Source organism: Cavia porcellus, unplaced genomic scaffold (genome assembly GCF_034190915.1).
Source record: "Cavia porcellus strain 051 isolate PalLab524CR breed Dunkin Hartley unplaced genomic scaffold, mCavPor4.1 scaffold_6, whole genome shotgun sequence".
NCBI classification, from domain to species: Eukaryota; Metazoa; Chordata; class Mammalia; order Rodentia; family Caviidae; genus Cavia; species Cavia porcellus.
Window position 1 is genome coordinate 17,507,673 of NW_026947489.1, and position 21,833 is coordinate 17,529,505.

General features: G+C 42.2%; 1 protein-coding gene across 2 annotated transcripts in view; it reads right to left on the minus strand.

The window, feature by feature from the left end:
* Positions 1-21,833, minus strand: part of Sv2b (synaptic vesicle glycoprotein 2B) — a 193,438-nt gene that overhangs the window by 15,977 nt on the left and 155,628 nt on the right. For both annotated transcript variants that reach the window (XM_023567428.2, XM_063249995.1), the window contains exons 5-9: positions 19,488-19,621; positions 18,032-18,121; positions 12,829-12,939; positions 11,987-12,075; positions 8,875-9,039 (exon numbers count right to left, since the gene is read on the minus strand). In XM_023567428.2, the coding sequence (XP_023423196.1) occupies positions 8,875-9,039; positions 11,987-12,075; positions 12,829-12,939; positions 18,032-18,121; positions 19,488-19,621 (589 nt within the window). The remainder of the gene's footprint in view (positions 1-8,874; positions 9,040-11,986; positions 12,076-12,828; positions 12,940-18,031; positions 18,122-19,487; positions 19,622-21,833) is intronic.

Here is a 21,833-nt window from a genome sequence, read left to right on the forward strand (position 1 = left end):
TCATTTAAGTTACTCCCAAACTTAGTTCTTACTTTACCAAGTGACCTGAAGTACAGCAAAGTCACCTTTATCAAGTCATGATCTAGGTTCATAGGTATCATGATCTAGGTTTCCTGGTATAACCTGCAAGAAACTTAGTCTAATTAAAGAGATAATAAAGAAAATCAACCATTAAAATATAGCAAGATGATGATCAGGACGGAGGTACGCAAATCCCATCACCTCCAGGGGCACACTTGAGACCAATGAGATGGGTATCCTATAGGACAAGAGGATCTCACGGAGTAGGGCATTCCAGGTGCTGGGTACCAGTTAATTAACTTTTTGTTAAGTACAGAATTCTCTTGCAGAGAGAAAATAACTAAAGATACATTTCCCAAACCTTACACCCTTACAAGCCCTGCTACAATGAGATAAAGCACAGTGAAATGAGATAAAGGCCTTCAGAAAAGGGGTGGCAACCCCACTTCTGACATGTTAACGTATCAGCTCCAAGCTCCAGCAAAAAAAACAAAGAGAATCGTTCACTTAGAGAAGAAATACTTGGGAGTAATTTGCTTAAAGAATAGAAGAAGTAGAGGCTGGGGATTTAGCTCAGCTGTAATAAGCACCTGCCTGGCACGTGCAAGGTCATGAGTTTGGTCTTCAGGTACCAAAAAATAAATAAAAGGAAAAAGAATAGAGGAAGTAAACTCATTTCCTGGTGCTCTGCATCACTTGCCACATTCTCCACAATTACGCTTCAGGCCTGTACCCAACTCTGACAGCACTTCCACAAAATGCAGAGATCACCTTGCAGCTTTTAACCCACAATGGATCCGAGCAATTTCAGGCAAGTCTGCTCTGCTCCCCAGGCCTGCATTTAAAATCCATAAAATAGGGGTACTGAGGAGATGGACTTTCCCAGCCGTAGTATATGGCTCTATAAATATAGAGTACCTTCACTGTCCATATCCCCAAGGAAGAAATAAATGAGTGGCCTTAGGAAATGGCTCTTTCCTCTCTACTGAACTATTAACTTCATGGAGAACCACAGAATGTTCTCCCCTAGTGCCAATGTCAGTCAAATACTGTCTCTAAGGGCACAGTGAGCCTGCCAGTAATCCCAGCTTCTTTTTCTCTTTTACACTCAGGTTTCCCAAGTGTAAAAACCACAATAGCTCATGTCATCACCTTCACAAAAATTCTACCACATTACTGCATTTTGGGTTATAAACTGAAGTAGAATCTAAAGAACAGAGCATAAGGCAAAAAGAGAACTAATAAAGATAAAACCATTTACTAAATGAACAATGGAAAATTAGGATTCGTATATAAATATAGTCATACACATCCTAAATAAAACGCTAATTGCTAAAATCTGGAAATGAACCAAAATCCCTTCAACTGATAAACCAAATACAGTGGTGCATTCACAATATGGAAATGAAACAACTCCACAATAAAAATACATAACTGTTATCCATGAAGCAATATAGATAAAGCCCAATGCATTACACTAAGTAAAAGAATCAAGTTCCAAGGGCTTCATGTTACAGGATACCATTTACAGGATACAAAAAGATCACAGGCAGCCTGGCATGGTGGTACACAGCTGTAACCCTTGCACGCTGGGAGGTTGAGGCAAGAGGATTGAAAGTTTGAGTCCAGCCTAGGCAATTTAGCAACTTAGCAAGAGGTTGTCTCAAACTTTTTTAAAAACTGTCCAGGGATATAACTCAGTGTGAAACCCTGGCTTCAAGCCTTAGTACCCCAAAAAAGTTGAGGGGAGTAAGAGGAAAAGAGAAAAGAGAAAGAAGGAAGAGAAGAAAGGAGAGTGGAGGGGAACTGACACACCAGAGGAGGAAGGCTACAAAATGGCATGAGAAGCCAGGCGTGGTGGCTCACGCCTGTAATCCTAGCCCCTGGGAGGCTGAGGTGGGAGGCTGAGGTGGGAGGCTGAGGTGGGAGGATGGCTGCGAGTTCAAGACCAGCCTGGGCTACAAAGTGAGCTCAAGGCCAGCCTGAACTGCATAGTGAGAGCCTGTCTCAAAAAGACAAAAAAAAAAAAATGGCATGAGGAGATTCAGCGAGCAATGTAATTGTTGTGCATCTTTATGATTATATGGTTATATGATTGCATGTATTTGTCAAAACTCACAGAAGTGTACACCACAAGGGTGAATTTTATTGTAAATTATACCTTGATTAAAAAAATAGAAGTCCAAGAGATTTCTAAGGTAATTATAGTTACAACAAAATTCAAGCCAAATTTAATGACTGACTAGTTTGACTCCACATCTCCACATACCATAAAACAAAAGGAAAATCATTTCTAAGTCTTAGATGTCTGACTTGCGACCAAAAATTACAAGACACACAAAAAAGCAAGAATGAAACATATCAAACCATAGTAATTTACAAAATGAACTATGATGTAAATATGAACAGTATCAGGCGGGAATTTAATATACTTGTTAGAGTAGTTGGGGGATTCAATAGAGAGGCGAACACTGTGAGACTGAGTCATGAAAATTCTAGAACAGTTTTTAAATACAGTAACAGAGGCTGAGAATGCATTTGATACTCATTGTTAGAACTGTTGTTCAAAAAGAAGGAATTACTGAAATTCCACGTAACTCAAGAGCAATAACCAAACCTGAAACACAAACAGAAAAAAAATGAGAGGACAGAAAAGAACCTGTAAGAGCATCTAAGGGCCAGAGGAAAATATCAAAAGGGGAACTTAAAGAGGGAAAGAGAGAATTTGACAGAAGATATACTTAAATAAATTATGGCAAAAATATTTCTTAAAGTAATGAGACAGAGCAAACCATAAGTCCAAGAAATTCAGAGAATCTGCAGCAGAATAAACACCAGAAGGAAAAAGAGAATGAGGATAAAAAGGAGGAGGACAAGGAAAGGGACAAAATGCATGATATGTAAACAGCTGGACAACAAATGTAAAAGAAAAATGTCTACAGGAGCAGGAAAAGACCCACATTACATACGAGTATCTCATGAGAACTGTGCAAGCCAGGAGGCCCTTTACTTGGTGATTCCACTTCTAGGCACACAGGCTACAAAAATTCTTTTATAAGAATATTTTTGTAGCACTATTTTTAATAGCAGAAAAATCAGCCATTTAATATCCGTCAAGAGGAAAACAAAAGAATTTTGAAGTAGACATCTAATGAAATTTAAATTAAATTAGATGAATTAAATAACTATGCTAATCAACATGGAGAATTCTCAAAATCCTAATTTTATACAAGAACAAGCTGTAGAATACATAGTACATTAATTAATATATCTATATATAGTGGAATGTAGCATTTATCTAAAATTTTTTAAAAACTGTGCAGTATTTATAGATATCTAAGTTTAGGGAAAGATACAAAAATATGCGCGAATGTAAAGCAACAACTCATGGTAGTGGTAATCGTTTTCTCTGCAGAGAGAGAGGAACAGTATCAAGGCTGTTAACACAGGGCTGGGGATTTAATTCAATGGCATAAGCACCTTCCTGGCAAGCACAAGGTCATGAGTTCGACTCCTAGTACCAAAAAGAATGTTAACACAAGGGGCTGGGGTGCATGAGGTCCTGGGATCCACTCCCAGCACCAAAAGTAGGAAAAAAAGGAACAGACAGCTAGGAGGAAAAAGGAACACAAAGAAGGAAGGAAGGAAGAAAAGAAGGAAGAAGGCAGTTTTAACACAGTAAAATGATTTTAAAATATACCATAGTTTACTATACAAAGTAAATGCTCTGAATGTGGTTGTTTATACTATTCATCTAATCTCTGCAAATTTGAAATATTTTGCACTAAAAATAGAAACGAAAGGAAGCAAAAGCAAAAGTTATTTGCAAATGGCAGTGTTAGGCATGTCCTTAGACATCAGTGGGCCTGAGGGACAGAAGGGAATCCAAACAGCATCCATTGCCAGTTAAGAAAAGAAATAAAGACATCAGTGTGGAATGCGTTTACAACCACTGCTTACGGCCCAGGTCCAAAGCCATCCCCAGAGCACAACGACGTGGGAGGGTCACATTTTGTACACCTTCCTTCTGCCTCCCAGTCACCTGGCATGTAACTCCCGATCAAGGCACCCTACATTCCCAGCTGCCAGAGCTCATAGACCCAATGCTATCAGGAAAGCAGATGTCTTTTAAAGACTTCCTGCCTTAGGCTGGGGCCTGTTTTAAATTAAGAATTTAGCTTTTCTAAGTTTCTTACATGATGGTAGCTCCTGAGCAAATGATGACCATATAAAAAAGGACACAAGACATTCTGCAATTCCTAAATAACTTCTAAGTAAAATAGTGACAAGCATCATAATTATCCCAGCTCCCCAGAGAAACTCCTGAGTGCATAAAATTGCATCCAAACTCATGCTGGGGATAAATGCCTCAGTAGCACTGCCCGCCTGCTCACTTGAAATTGTGACTCTCCATGTTCTTTAAAATAAACTCTATGTATACTTCTGTATGTCCTGATGAATTCTTTCACCAAGGCCCTGAAGAACCAAGGATCAAGAAAATGAGAGTCTGGTTCCTCCCTGCTCAGGACCTGCTTTCCTGGTAACAATAGGATTACATAACAATAACCAAAAAAAAGCCTATTGAAACAAACAAAAGAGTTCAGCTGAACACAAAAGAATCAAAAATCAGTAGGGTTTCTGTTTATTTTCATATGCAAATAATATGTGCAATTTTCACATGCAAATGGTTGACAGAATAAAAGCAATCCATTTTCAGTGGCCAAATGAGGTATAAAATACCCAGGAAGACTCTCAACAAGAACATACAGGACTTATGAAAGCTATAATTTTTATGGAAAAATTCCCATGTGAAATAACATTCCATATCAATATTGTCACTTTCAAATGTGAGATCCAGGGCTTAAGCAGTTGAGAGATTTGCTCAGAGGAGCTCAGTGAGTAACTGACCCTCCGGCTGGAACTCAGCTCTGCCTTCTCAGCTCTAGAAGCCAGAGATAACTTTGCTCATTGCTAATGCTTGGTATTCTTAAGCAAATTCATTATGCAGTAAGTTGCAAAAAAAATATGTAGTCTTATTTTTACCTCACTAAAGGACCCTTCACTCAGTGATTCTATGTGTAGGTATATAAACTACAAAAAATCTTTCATAATCAGATTTTGTAGCATTACTTTTAAATCAAAGAAAACTGTCAGTTATTCAAACACCCTAAAGGTAACATTTCAATGTGAAGTCAACCTTCTTTTTTCCAGCTATATTTTATTTGTTTTCTCTCTGCACTCATCCAGCTTCCTGCTACCCTATGGATCCTATTTTAAAGCTAAATCTTGTAAATTTTATTTTTGTTCTGAGCTACTTACCTCCAGCTTTTCATAGGAACTCAGGAAAGCTCTTTTATCTTCACTGACAAATCATCTGTGTAGACAGTAATGCTTTCCCACTAGAAGTTCCAACTGGGAATGCTCAAAACACATCCACTTCCTTTTAGGTGTAAGGAAACCCAAGGATTAGGGCATTACTTCCGGGTCATGACCTATCTCAGACAGGAATTAGGCACATCTCCTGACATCCAAAGAGATCTAAGACAGAAAGTACTCTTCCCTCATTTTAATCCTCGCAGAAGCCAGCCCTGCCAAACAGATTTTTTCCCAGCAGGAGACGGTATGTTAATTAATTGGTACAAACTTGGAGATGAAAACTGACCCTGATTTTAATCAAAAGTAAAACCTGACCTGACATTTGGCTCAGGGTATAAAACATGAACTTACTCTTCTCCCTGTCTTGTACATTCTTAAAAAAAAAAAAAAAAAAAAAAAAAAAAAAAAAACTCACAAATTATGAAACAAAAAGTGTATGGAAACTCAGAACCACCAGGTTCCCAAGAGAGACAGCAGGAGGAGGCAGGTGATGCTTTGGGAACAGGTCAGAACCAGTCTGTGCACTTTTGTTCCTTCCTGAGAGCAAAGTAATCAGTTTACAATGGGATGAGACTATGGTTTCCATAGGCTTCCCTTTATTGACAAATCAGTGAAATCTAAAGCTCTGTCTACACAGACATCCTTCTCAATATAATGCGTAATTTTCATCTAAATTTTAAAGGAGCAAAATATGGGAGATGTTAAGGAAAACTATTGACACAGAGAAATACCCTAAGGAGGCTAAAGCATAGCTGGTTATTCTTGTTTGACCTCAGGCTTGCGTCTTTCCAAAACAAAGTGTTGTCCACTCATGACCAGCAGATGGCAGGACAACCCAAGAGAAGAAGCAAAGTACAGTTCTTAAATTTCAAGCCTACTCCATTCAAGGAAAAAAAACACTCTTTTTGTTCATTTTACTAGGTGGAAAAATCATGAGCTCCAAGTTAGAGTGGGTAGAGTATACTTTTAGTACCCATTATATAAAAACACAAGTAACAAAAGTTACAATTAATTCAGTGTAACTTTGAAGGGATTCACATTTTAATAATCACACAAAACCACCTACATGTATTGGAAACACAGCAGGGTAGCACAAGTGTGAGAAGAATATTAACACCTAGTCTCAGGTGACCTCGGGTGCCTGCATATTCCCAGATCCTTGGTGATGATACTGTAGTCTCGGGGTCCTGCATCCATGAGTTGTGACCCCTGCTCTCATCAGCCTTTGCTGCCCACCCCATTTCTACCCAGAGGGGTGCTGGCAGCTTGGGAACACTGAGAAAAGGTAAAAGGACACAGAGTGGACCAAAAGTCCCTGTTTCTTCTTAATTGAGTCTTAGAACTCTAAACACCCTGTTATAAATTACAAGGATGCGAACACTGGGATGAGTTTTCCAAACCCAGAAAACATGGGGCACGTCAGCGCCTCTGTGGGAATGGAAAGCTTCCCAGGGAGACAACATCTGCAGTGACAATATGTGCAGGACATTGTTTGCAGACGTTTCTATTCTATTATCTATGCGACCTTGAACAAGTTACTCAGTCTCTGTTTCCCCACCTGTAAAGCAGCATATTCCCGACTTCTTGCCATATTTTGGTGGATAACATGGGATGATTTATGTGAGGCTCTTAAAGCAGTGGCTGGCACACAGAGGCTAAATAATGCTGGCTTCTGCAGTTTTGATTCCCGGCATCGTGGGTATTGTTGTTACTGTCATTATTTTCCATATTGTAATAGAGTATGACTGAACATTGGAGCTTCATAAATGAAGTCTCCCTTAGTGAATTAATCTCTGCAGGGATTGGTGTCCCTTAATTTTCAACATTTCCAAAGTGACCTGGCAAAGGAAGAGCCATAAGGAAGAGCCATTGTTCCTTGGCATGCCAGCGCCCGATCTCCTGACCTAATACTAAAGACCTCCAAGGATGAAACCCCCTTCCCTCCCACCACTCTAGCAAGGGGGCTGCCAGCCCTGGGGAGGTACCTCGGCAGGTTACAGGGACTCTGAGCATCTATTCACAAGATTTGTGGAAGTCTGGACAAATGCATAGATGTTTGCCACTGAGGTTCTGCATTTTTTAAAAAGTGGATGACTTTTGTTTCTGTGGGGTTTTTGGTTGTTGTTATTCCCTTTTTTGTTGCTGTTTTATTTTGCTCGAATAAAACATTAAAAGTCCTTTTACTGTGAATGAATAAATAAATAAGTAAATCATTCTGAAAATGAAGACTCTGTGTCCAATGATACTTGGTCCTAAAGCTTCCTTCCTTCCCAAAGGTCTCATCCTTGAAAGTCTGAATGTGATCCTTTGATTTCACTCTCTCCCCAAACCACAGGGAGCCTCTGCCATGGTGTGGCCTGCCCGAGAAAGACAGATGGGAGAGGGGCTCCTGGGCCTCCTTCAGCCATGCATCCCCTTCTCGCTGTTGTTGGCCGTCACAACACATGAGCAGGGACTTCCCTGAGACATCAGGCACCAGGGGAAGAAAAATAATGTGGCCCGGAGTAAACGAGGCTGATGTCCTCCCTGACCCACTGTGGCACTGGCATTCTTCAAGCCCGACAGATCAGACCACCCAAGTGATTGTTCCCAGGTCTAGGAAGAGGAGGAATAAAATAGACTTCAAAGGCAGCCCCACAACAGTGTGAGGACTCTTCTAATACACCCTGGCTTCCTCCTTTAGACAACAGCTGCTGGCTGACAACAGAAGACTGATTCACCCTGCAGCATGATGGCAGAATAACAAAGGGTGGAACCCAAACAGTCACTGCATGGAAATGTCCCTTGAGTTAAAGAAAAAGCTCAACAGTTGGTCACAGACTTTCAGGGACCTCTGAAGTAAGAGCTCTGAGTCCTTTAATTTCTGGTTCCACCACATGGCCTGTGGTCACTCACAACTCACAACTCAGAAAGCTTGCCAAGTAGAGTTAACGGGGTGACCAGGGGCGGGCATGGTGAAATACAGCTGTAAACCCAGCACTCTGGGAGGCTGAGGCAGGAGCATAGTAAGTTTGATCCCAGCCTGGGCAATTTAGCAACTTAGTGAGTTCCTGTCTCAAAATTATAAAAACAAAAATAAAACCTTAAAAACGGCTGGGGATTGTAGCTCAGTGTGAGCATCTCCTTGGGTTCAGTCTCTAAGACAGCAGAAGGCGTCTGCAGAGGCGCCTGTGTGCAGCTGAGTGACATCAATGGAATACAGCTTTCTGTTCCTCTCCACAAAAGAGTCAAGGTCTCAGGAAAGATGGTCCCACTGACTGTCCTCAGTCAAGTGTCACCTCCCATAGAGAGAAGAGCAGGAGGAAAAAGGGGCCAGCACAAAACAGAGCAACTACCTGGGGAACGACTGTGTCACCCCCAGACAGGATGCGGTGACAGCGGCAGCACTCAGCCCACCATGGGGAATCTCTGTCTCTCCCAAGAACGGTCCCCGAGCTGCCACCCTGCTCTGAAGGATGCCCAGGGTCACACACTTACTTGTCATTTATGAGTTTTCCATGTTGGTGAATCTGGTTTTCCATCGTGAAGTTGATGGTGGCACCATACACGTGCTCACCGAAAAACACCTTCATTTTAGACTTGTATTCTTCGTCTTGAAAGTACCGGATCATGTCAGGGAACCACACTATCAGACCGTAATAGCTGGAACAGAGGAGAAGACGGTGGCTGAGCTCCATTATGGATTCCTTCACAACCAGAGCCTGCACTCCCAGCTGGCTATGGATCAGACTCTTTAACATATTCATTGGGTTCACTGTCAGGAAATACAACCACTGATCATAGTAATATAGCTAAGAAAAAATGTGAACATCTCCATAGATGCTGAAAAGGCCTTTGATTCAAAATAATTCACTGCTGGGCTCTGGGTGCAGCTCAATGGCAGAGCGACCTCCTACATGCAGGAGGCCCTGGGTTCCATCCTCAGTCCTATGGATTGTCAACACTTCCTCACCACATACAAGTACATGTCTCACTCAAAGACCAGAATCTTTGTGAACAGAGAAACACTAAGGGTATTCCCACTAGGACCAAGAGAAGGCAGATATCCATCATCATCATGACTATCTAACACCACCTTATAGGTCTTAGCTAACTCAGACAAGAGAAAGGAGCAGCCATATAAACTTGCAGCACAACAGATAAACTATCTCTCTTTGCAGGTGATATGATTTTGTACCTGGAAAACTCAAGATAACTCATTCCAAAAAACCAGACATTAAACATATAAAAAAGACACTTAGTCCTACTTAGAATCAGGAAAATATGAATTAAAAATATACCATTCTCAGCTACCAGATTGTCAAAAACCCAAAGTTTGTTAAAACACTCTGCTGGGGAGTCTGTAGACTAACAGGTGTTTTCAGAAACTGCTGGGGAAAGGACACAATTGTATAACACCATATGGAGAAGAATGCATCCCTGCCTAAAAATATCACGTTCTCATTTACCTCTTTTTACCCTTCAAGTCCACTTCCAAGAATCTATTGCACTGATAAATCAGCCCAAATCTAAAGTAGCCCACATTCACAGTGACTCATTGTGACACTGTTTGAGCAGCAAAGGTCCAGAAACCAGAAATCCTCCCAGGAGACTAGCAAGGACACCCCGGGAGCAGGAGATGCAATGTGACACTAGGTTCTGGCACTTGGCCACTGTAAGAAGAATAAAGACACCTCAATGTACTGGCATGAGGAGACTTCAGGTTAGATCATTAAGCACAAAAGTTAAATGGAAATGTGTCCCTTCGAAGAAGAAAAGGAAGAAGATACAAGAATGTATATATAAACATATATATAAATATGTGCATATATTACACATATAATTACATATCTATGTAATTATTTGGTTACTTTTGCAAAAAGAAATCACAGGAATGATAAATAGAAAAATAAAAAGTAATTACACATGGGAGGCAGAAGGGAGTGGGCAGAGGGAGAAGGGACAAACACGTGATTTCTCTGTTGTTTCAACACTGGAAATGTATTACCTACTCCACAAAATGAAATTAAATGTAATTACACGTAAGTAAAACATTTTAAAACTGCAGTGAGTTGAATGCTAATGTTGGTCATTTCTGGCTTCTGGAATGTTCTCTGTTAGCTGGGCTTGAGTGACTTAAAGAGAACAAGTTAGTAGCAAGTACAAGACTTTCACCTGCCCGGGGCTAGAAGGCCAGGTCTCCACGCACAGGCACTAGAGCACATGAGGTCTCCCACATCCCCCCCATAATCCCAGAGGTCTTTACAGCCCATTAACCTTCCTGGGGTGAGGGAGGGTAGGTTTTAGACACAGGCAGTGGTGAGCAAAGTAATTTCACAGATGGAAGTTTAAAATCTTGTTAGTGCTTCCTGGTTGGTAATTACAACTTACTGAACACTTCTTATGTGTCAGAAACTATTTTAAGAACTTTATATACACAGTAAAGCAGCCATGCAACACTATAAACAGGCTCCAAAATTCATATAGAAAGAAAGATCCTATTATGTGGAGATTAACATGGTGGCTGGGTATGAGCCTGCAGCTTCCGAGAGGAGGAAGCTAATCACACACTGAATTACAGTTTCTTTCTGTATTTTAGGACACTGTATTGCAAAGACTCACTGTTCTATCCGTCTCATATTCTCTCAACGCTGGTGACTGCCTACAAGGCACTCACTCCCAGCTTTCTTCTTGCAAACAGAAACTTCAATCTATTTAGGTATCAGCCCTTAAGAAAAGTACCAGTATCTTCAGCTTGGAGGTAAATCCTGATTAGTCTAAAACCACTGGGAAATCCCATCTCCTTTGTCTGAGAAGAGTTAACCAGGGGCTCATGACCCACTTCCAACTACTGCAACAGGAAGGAAAGCTGGCTGGAGGGAGCTGAGAAAACTTCAGCTGGTGTTAAAAAGAAAGCTCAACATTAACATTGGCTCACAAAAGCAACTAGCTAATGATTACCAATCAGCGATCATTAACCAAGCTGTACTTTTGCTTAACTTTTTTTTTTTTTTTTTTTTTTTTTTGTCTTTTTCCTTTTTATCAGTACCAGGGATCAAACTCACGACTGCCTGCTTGCAAGGCAGGCGCTTATGCTGCTGAGCTAAATCCCCAGCCTCTGCTTTTGCTTAACTTCTGCCAAGAGGGGGAGGTCCTAAGTGTCCTGACCACCCAGATAAATGGTAACTATGCAAGACAATGGACATGTTCTCTAGCTCAGGATGGCCATTTCTTCATAATGTATTTGTGTATCGAAACATTAAGTTGCACACCTTAAATGCATACAATTTTTATCTTCCAATTATACTTCAATTTGGGTGAGAGAGGAAGCCTTGTTCTCTTTAAGACATGGCACCTCTTCTCACAGGATGCCTAGTGCCTTGCAGTCACTATGAGAACTAGCCTGAGTCTGGAACTCTTCCTACAGCCTGCTTTACTAGAAATTCTTGTTGCAATGCAAACACTCCTCTTAGAGAAGCCACCAGAGGATGTTGCCCAATATTTACAGCCAGTGGCGCCCACACTGACACAGGCTCTATGAATCCTCCGCGCGGAAACAGGGCAACTGAGACACAGAAAAACTAAGGGGTTCGAGCAGGATGGAACTCACCTGAGAGCCATAGTGAACCAGACGACGGCCAGAATCAGGGTGTTCATTCTGTAGGGCCCCATCACGCAGTACAGAGCGTTATCCCAAACCTGAAAGCCAGACCAGAGAAGAATGGTTAAAGGAAAGAGTATGTGTCTTGGAAGAACTCAGATTCTTCAGATTTTCGAAGAAGCTGTCTAGGATCCAGTGGAGAGATGGGCAACCCATCATCTCCCAGAGCAGCCCCTAAGAAGCCCATCACCTCCTGCTTGCCCCATATTCCAACAGTCCTATGGCTTTTCCCCTGTGATCATGATATTTCACGAATAGAACCAAAGTGAACTGGAGTGGTGAGTTCTCCCGTCCATGGGTGGGGTTGATATCCAAATGTTTATTAACAGCACGTCACGAACACCTCTCATCTCAGAGCTGCCTTGCTCCTTTCTTGCAAGAGCCAGTGCTCTGGAGAAAAGGCATCACCGGCTGTAAAGAGTCTTCCCCCCAAATCATTAACAAATCCTAAGGATCTATTGATTTATTTCACTCCCTTCTTCCTTCCTGTAGGTCACTTAATAAGTCACTAGAGAGAAGGATGTTTCCTCCGGTTAGTCAACAGCCTTGCCTTAAGAAAGAAAACCAAAGGCAGCACACAGAGTTTAGAGTGTGTAAACCTCAGAGATGCTCAGAAAGATACAGGCAGACAGGGACTGGGACCCAAACATCCCTGACCAGAGCTGCTTCTTACCTGCCTTAGCCTGATGAGGGGACTTGATGATGCTTGAGGGTACTTTGGGGGTACTTAATGAGGGTAATTCACCTGCTAAAGTTATAGACACCCATAGAGCCACCCTCCCGAATCATACCTGCTTAAAAGTGGTCTTGAATCTGACCAGCCAGCGCTGGTACCAAGTTCCTGTCGAACTTTGGATCTCAATGAATTCATCCATCTGCTTGGGAGTTTTGATGTGGGAAACCTGAAAAGCAAAGATGGGCTAGAGTTGGGGTCCCCAATCTTTTTGGCATAAGTGACTGGTTTTACTGAATTTTTTACATGAACATGTTTTACAAGATAATTTCAGTTTGATTCAGGAGCATTACATTCATTGTCCATTTTATTTCTTTTATCATTATGTTAGATTCTCATAACAAACAAAGAACCTAGATCCTACCCGTAGCTCCTAGTAGGTTTACACTCCTATCAGAATCTAATGCCACCACTGACCTAACAGGGGGTGAAGCCCTGGTGGCTATAAATACAGATAAAGCTTTGAGTGCTTGCTACACACTCTCTCCTGCTATGTGACCCAATTCTTGACAGGACAAGGACAGGTATCAGTCCATGGCCACAACCAGCAGGGAACCCCTGAACTAGGGAATCTCAATTCCACTTTGTCTGCAGAATCTTCAATATTTCGTTTACTATAATTGACTATTTAAAAACTTTTTTTAGGCAAGGGGAGGCTCTGGTTACCTCATTCTATGACTTCAACCACAGACGTGCATAGCAACTCCTACACATCTTTCTCAGATGGATATGTCCCACTGGGAAAAAATGAATTTTTTTCCAAATCATGCCTTTGGGAAATTGTCTTTAGTGGCTCCATAATGTACTGGTTTCCCATTATATCTGCTTTACCCATAGTAAAATTGATGTCACATTAAAATTCACAATATTATTGTCAGTATGAACATCACAGAGGTCAAGGACCCAGCCAGGCAACAGTGGAAAGAAGGGATGTTACTACTCAAGACATTTCTAAATGTCTCAACATTTAGAGTCATGAATGTAACTCTGTTCTTAGAGTAGAACACAACAGAGTAAGAAAAGCAATAGAGTAAGAGAAATCACGGACTGGTTCCTCTAGCAGAAATCACACAGCGGTAGGTCTCCAGTTCCCTAAATGGCTGAGGAAAGCTGAGTGCTCATGTGAGCAGCTTCACTAAGACACTGATTTCCAAATCAATTCCATGTTTACAGCAGCCATTGAATTGCATAACTGATCGCTGTTTTAATGACATTCCTGAGCGCACAGGCTCCTGTAGGCAAGTTACCAAGGCCCGTGCTTGTCGGCATCTCCTCTAAGTCACAGACCGATAGAAAAGAGTTCTCAGAAAATTTCAGACACAGAATCCAGCATTGCCTGCAAGAAACCTTCCATCCAGGGATAAAACAACAAGTCAGCTAAGCCTCTCCTTCTTCACCAAGGGATTGGGACAATGAGGACACAAAGGAAGAGAAATAAAGATGGGGTCAGGTAACACACAGGGAGAAAACCAGTCCTGGATACGGGGGCACGGTTCCTGACTCACTGTTGTTTGAATAGCAGATCTGAAAGAGTTGAGCTACGCATCTCCCCTCCCTGCCCATGGAGTCCCGAGAATCGGGAGGGAATGCCACCCATAAAGGATGTGGTCAAAGCAGAGGCTTTTTCCCTGAAGTTGCATTTGTTGTGAGTCCCCTGGGCTTGTCCTGCCACTCCTGGGACCAAGGTTTGCAGAGCCTCTTTCGCCTGAGACTGGACAAGGGAACCTGAGGGCAAGCCAGGAGCCTGGGCTCCCATCTATCCCACAGACACCTCACATCCCAGCTGCCGGGGGCAAAGGCTGACACCAACCCACAGAGCCCCTTGAAAGTCACACTCCAAACTACTCAAATGCAAATTACATTCTTTGCTCCTTAGTAAAATAGCACCCCATTCCCCAGGGATTTGGGAGTGGGTGTGTTGACAACTTCTGGCACACTCTAATTTACAATTAATTAGAGAGCTTGTTTTTGATTCCATCTAGATTAGCATATGTCCTGTCCCCTCCCCCAAGCTCTGCAAAACACAGGTGCTCAGCAGAAGGCTTCAGTGCCCTCCCTTCTAAAGGTTTGTCCAGGATACCTGCCAGATGGCTGTTTACAAGCTGGACAGTGAGTGGAGCTGCTGGAGCCCAGGCCTTATCAGGGAAAGCAAGGAGGGAGGGTCACAGAATTACCTGCAGATTCCCTGAGTGGGATTCTGACACTCTCCATCATTCTGGGGCTGCTGAGTGAATTTAAGAGAAATTTACTAATGGGAACAGATAAGATAAGGTAGATAACTCCATCCAGGTGGACCGAGAATTCACCTGACTACGGCCAATCCCAGGCCAGCTCTCTGAGGTCATTCCTCACTTCCCTTTCTTCCTTCCATTTCTTTTCCTTTCCTCCCTCCCTCTCCCTGCCTCATTCTTTCCTTTCTTTGCTTTTCCTGGCCTACCATGTCACCAGTTCTACATAATTCATAGATCATCGAGTCACTATGGAATACTGAACCCACATCACCTTAGTTCCAATTCCTACTTGGTAAAAACTACTAAAAGCAGAACTCATATCTAAGAGCCAGCATGTGCGTTGGGATAATGCACAATTCCAACCCTGAATATCCCCTACTCATTGATTTCTCCCTGGGCTTTTTTTCCCAGAAAGGGCTTCCTTCCTCACATACGTCACTCCGGTCATGCAACAAAAGATTTACCTTTCACCTTTGGAAATAGGAGTTTTTAATCAGGCTTATTCCTCAATGTTAGGCTCCTGAGATTTATTAAAAATAACTAAGTGGGAGGCCATCAGACTGAGGTGGCTCTAATTCCCTGGGCATTAGAACCTAACTCAGATGAAGAGAAATGACATTTCAGGTCAGTCAATCACTGGCACAGTATAGTTATCTTCAGTTTCCCACCAGATAGTCCAAACAAGGCCATTGCATGGCTCAAACTTCAGTCTGCTCCACATCTGCCCTATAAAACTTCCCTCTGCTTCTTTGGGGGTGCCCTGAGCCACTTCTGTGTTGGAGACTCCAATTCATAAACTTCTCTCTGCTCACGTGAATTCTCTAAAGTATTAATTTTCCCAAACTTATCTACTAACATATTAGCACAAGTTGTCAAAGGAGGTGTGGAATCACTTATCTACGAAGGTGACCCCAGTGAGACCAGATGGCTGATTTAGAAAAGGTCCTTCCAGGAGCCACAGGCAGGAAGCAGTGGGTGGCCCCACTTGTGTGGGCACTATTGTGCCCGTTGACCAAGGGTGAAACAAAAGTCAGACAGAGACAACAGTTTACCACGAAGATATGGGCAAACACTCAAGTTGGGGTGCAGACAAATGGTCTATCAGGACTCCTCTTAGGAGAATCCCTGTGTGTTAGTAAATGGCTTAAGCTACGGGATAATCCCAGAGAGACACACTCAGACTTGAAAGACCATGGCTTGGGCCAAAGAGAGGATGTTTTACTCCAAAAGGAGAAAGAAAGATTGCAATGGAAAGAGGAGAGACAAAAAAAGAAACAGATTAAAGGAAAAGAGAGGGCAGAGGAAAGGAGAAAGCTCTGATGCAATTCCTATTCTCAGATTTTTGGTAAGGCTGTGAAATTCACAAATGCTTGACGTGAGGGTGCGTGTGTGTTTCATATAAGGATGATGCAGTACAAGAACTAATCCAGCTGATGTGGATTCAGAAAGCAGGAACTTCACAAGAAGTCTGAACTTATCCAGGCCATGGAATGGGAAGGAAAGGAGGAGCTGCAGGACCAGTTCAGGGATCCCCAGATTCCCGTGTGCAGAAAGCCCCAAAGACCCCTGGTTTCTGCACCTGCAGCCCAGCTGTGACACTACAATACCCAGCAAGCAGAGGAGATAGAAAATGCACCCTTAGCATCCTTCATTTGAAAGACTTCTGTTAATCATGGATCTTAATACATGTTTGTGAAAAAGTACTGGTCTATTTTAGATATTTTAGGGATGTTGGAATTGGAGAAATATTCCACTGATCAATTTTCCATTAAGCTTATAACTTGAGTTAAATTATTACAAAGAAGTCATGACATTTTTTAATAATGGTTCACATCTGTGACATTTCGAGCTAGGCATTCTTTTAGATGCTTTATTTAATCCTTACAATAGCTGTCATTATGGATATGTACCATTATTCCGCTTTCCCCAAGGAGGGAAACGAGGCACAGAGCCTACTCTGCCAAAGACCACACACAGCTAGAAAGTATCAAAACCAGGATTTAGATCCAGACTGCCTGGCTCCTGGTATAGATTCTTAAGTACCATGTGATCCTGCCAGAGAATTAGGGGTTTTAAGCATTAGATCAACAAAGACAAATACTTTAAACTGAAATTATGAAAGCCAAAGAATCAAAAAGCACAAGATGAGAGTTACTGAATGAGAGTTAATCTAAGAAGGCTTCCCGGAGAAAGTGACTTTGAAGTAGTTCTCAGAAGCAGTTATGGAAACCACAGAGAGCTGCCTCTAGCAGGCTGGCTCTGTGGTTGGCCACAGCACAGGTCAGGCAGGAATACGACAGCTCCATAACAGGACATCTTCATGGAAGCCACGATGGGTTCCTTGCCTTTTCAACAAGCAAGGAAACAAAATTAGGCTAACCATGAACACTAGTCAGGATGTAGAGAAATGAGTAACCTGGTGCTTGTGGCATGGTGCAGTGGCTCAACTCAGATGAAATGTAGTCTGGCAATATATCTTGAATCTGTAAAAATGCCTGTGTTCTGAGCCAGTAATTCTATTTCCAAAAGTGCACTCTCCTCCTAGAAAATAAACTCAGAACTTGAAAGAACCATCACTCTATGTGCCTGGGGTGGTTCACTGCAAAAATATTCATAAAAACAAGGTAATAAAAACAAGGTAAACAAGGTAAAAAAACAGGGTAGACAAGCCTGTGACGCAAGGGACATGTTCATACAAACTGTGCTAATGCTCCTCACATAAGTGTTCATTAAGATGATGGTTATGAATACTAGGAGACAACGTACCAAATGCTTATGAGTGCTGCTTAATATGCATATGCAAATTTGTGTATAGGTGCTTACACTCATGTGACTAGGGCTGGTTTTTCCTATTGTCACTCTGAACACTACCTAAGGAAAGACATTCACCAAAATACAAATGATAATTATGATGTAACACTTGGAATAGTAGGTTTTTATTATGCTTTTCACAGCATTTCTATTGAATTATTAAAATTATTTTTAATATATAAAGCCCCAAACAGTAGAAAGAAGCCATCACACACTCACCGTGAACACCTTCTCTGGGGTCCCTTTGGCCCTCATGTTGGTGTCATGGACTTGCTTCAGAATCATCCAGGCTTCATCATGCTTGCCCATCTAATAAAACCAAGGAAAAAGATGTGAAAACCACTGTTTCTTTTATTGAGGTGGAAAACCTTCCAAAGAGGACACTGACACCTGGGTCTAGGTGGACTGGACATGGATTCATCATTGTTCAGAGCTTGTGAAATACTAGGACACATTTCTATGCCCAGCTGCTCAGGAAGAAGAATAGGGTTGTGCCTTTAAGGTATAAATATCAGCCACTGTAATTACAGTTATAAAGTTGAGTCAAGGGAAGGAGCCATGCTCCTCACTGATGGGATAAAGGGAAGTAACAAGGTGTTATGCGTTAAAGTCCTTCCCCTCAGTACAGCCATGTGACCTTATCTGCAAAGAAAGTTATGCAAATGTAATGAGTTAAGCTGAGATCATTCTGGAATATTGTGAGCCCCCAATCTAAAATGATTACTGTCCTCGTAATATGACAGACATATAAAGACACAGGGATGCACAGGGGAAACTCCATATAATGACAAAGGCTCAGTTTAACAGATGCAGCTGCAAGTAAAATTTGCCTTTAAGCCACTACAGTTTGCAAAGAACAAGGAAGGATTCTCTCCAGCACGTCTCAGAGGGAGCATGACCTTGCTGAAAACTTGATTCCGAATTTCGAGCCTCTAAAATGGTGAGAGAGATTTGGTATTTTAGGTCACTTTGTTGATAGTGCTTTGTTACAGCAGCCCCAAGAAACAAGCACACAACAAAGGGTGTATTTTGAGACAACTTCCTGTTGTGCCTGCCTGATGAGTGGGAGGAAGAGGAAATTCAACACCAAAGATCACTCTGCAGAGGGCTCAAAAGGGTGGCAGATCTGTGGACTCTGGTGGCTGGGGCTGTGACAGCCTCTGTGTCCTGTCTCCCTCCTGCCAATGCCTCACCTGTCTCTGACCACTGCAAGGTCCACAATCCCCCAAAGGTGGGAGGCTTGAAGGATCCATCTCGTGGGACTCAGGTAGCTTTCTGAGAGGACAAGGGCCCTGCACAGCCAAGATCCCTGGAGCTTCTAGAAGCAACAGTGAGCTTTACCTTAGAGTTCACTGCTGCAACACAGAAAAGCAGTGCACCAAGTCCAAGGGTGGGGAGAGCATGAGGCAACTCAGAAACAGCCCTGTAACCACTTCCCAGCCTTGTAGAGGGCTCTTGCTTGCGACTCCATGAGCTCCTGACCCTCTAGCACCATCAGGCCATGAACCTATGATCTTCAACCATCACCAACAGGAAGGGAGCCGGACCTCATGGTATGTAAGGTCAGCCAACACGGGAGAGTTTGCAAGGAGCAATCAGGAGAAGATGAGGAACTAAGGACGGAGGGAAGCAAGGCCAGGACTCTACTGCGGCTGGTGAGAAGGTGTAGACTCACCTCTAGCAGAAACCTGGGGCTCTCGGGCATGAACTTCAAGGCCACCATGGACACAGTGCAGGGCAGAGCACAGACAATGACAAATACTCTCCAACTGTGGAAGTGATAATTGGTCCCCATGCTGAAGCCCCAGCCTGTGGGTAAAAAAAAAGAGGATTAAAGAGGATTTCTGGCACATGGCCTTTCCCACTGCAGAAAAGCACCTAAACACCAGCTCTCAAAGTTCAGGGCACCTAAACTTCCCCCAGGCACTGGTTAAGGTGCTGGCTCCCATTTGCAACCACAAAGCTTCTGAGTCATAAGTCTGGGATGGGAGCTGAGAATCTGTATTGGGACACATCCCTAAGCACAGACTTGATCTCACACTTACAGATCTTTGTATAAGAATGCAAACAGAAATAGCATCCAAAATTGCTACAAAGACACTGAATTTTAAGTGTAGGAACTGTTAAATAAAAGATGTTCTTTCTATCCACCTTTTAACCAAATAATGCCCCAGAAGGCCTGGGCCAGAATCAGACCTTCTTTTACTTTTACTAAATGCCCTTCTCTTCCTCTCCCAGGCCAACATGTGTAGACACACAACCCCACCACTAACTATGATGAGAAGAGGCATACTTGTCCTAACCCCCCAAGTTAAATAGGAATTCCTGGGTTTGAGGTGCCTGGAGCATGAGTTGATTGGGAGCATATATTGGTCAGCTTTCTTGTTGCTGAAATAAAATGCCTGACACCTACAATTTAAAAGAGGAGAAGTTTATTTTGGCTTAGTTTCATGTGGGTTCAGTCATGGTTGGTTGGTTCCAAGGGAGAAAAAGAATGGTAAAAGGGCATGGTGGAAGAAAGCTGTTTACCCTAGGCAGTCAAAGAGAAGAGGAGCCAGAAATCACCCTTCCAGGTCACACAACCCAGTGACTCACCTCTTCCAACCAAGGCCTCACATGCAAACAGCAGAACCTGATATGTCCTCATTCACAGACTAATCCACTACGCTCATGATCCAATCACCTTACAAAAGCCCCACAGCTGAACACAAGACTTTGAGGGAACATATTAGATCCAAACTATAACAGAGTGGGGTGAAGACCTCAGGGACTCTTGTCTTATGGAACATCCAAAGCAGTTCTTATGTAGCCCCGGGTTTGAGGACATCTTTTGCCCAAGAAAGGCAGAACCAATTTCAGACATTTCCAATGCCAAGATTCAGGATCATACTCTGTAAAACACTGTAAGCTCTAATATGACTACATAAAAACTATTTTTTTAAAAAAATTAATCTTTCCATTTAAATTAATCTCATCACCACTGAAACGTGGAGGTGACCAGGTCCTATTCAGCTGTCATTTTCCAAAAGATTGCTAAAATTCTTTTGCAGAAGGTACATTCAGGGTAATTTTTGAATACCCTCGTGGGTGGCAAAGTCTTTTATGAAGCAGTTAGACAGTAAGAGGGTCCTGGATGTTTGTAATTACATAGAGCAAAGTTCAAGTTCCAGCTTTATCACATCTGTATTGCAATCCTGGGTCCTCATAGCTATAGACTGCGAGTAATCACACACCAAAGATTTGCTATCTGTGAAAGCTTTTGGTAACCCATAATCACTCCCCTGCTTTGAGGCCAAATGATTTCTTTTGAAATAACTTCATGACATTCATTGCTAAGGATGTTGAAGAAAATGGAGGACTCTCAGCAAAGACCAGCAAAAGAAATGGTTTTTTAATAGAAAAGGCTTATACTCACTTCAGAAACACACATACTGAAAAAAAGAAAAGGCTGAGGTTATAAGGTAAAATGATGCTGTATATAAGTGTATATATCTGAAGGCGATTCAAACAATGTATTTATATAAGCAAATGTACTGATCCCTATGGTTTACAGGATAATAAGTATTTGCATATGAAATTTCTACTGCATTTACTTAAAAATATATCTGACGGCTAATTTCAGTGGTGGGAAGCTTATGTCTTAAATTTTCAGATTCGCCATGGTGGTTCAACTCATTTACCTGAAGAAGATTCCTAATAAGTATTTGCTTTTCCTACTGTAGCAGAACAATTAGGGTGAGGCCAGAGGAATCCAGGTGGCAAAATGTGGGACTTTGGTCCCTGGGGAACCTTTAACCTAAGACACAGAATATACACTTCATCCTGGAACATCAAAACCAAGTCTTTTTTCCATAGCCTGATCCCACCTCACTGGGGTTTATTTACTCACTCTAATTTTAATTACAGAGCCGGTCCTTTCTCCTGGGAGTAACACCAGAAAGAGGCAGATAAAACCCTACCAGTATTTATACATTCTCAACTGTTACCCAGAAACTGCTCTAGCATCATTAGAAATAAAAGT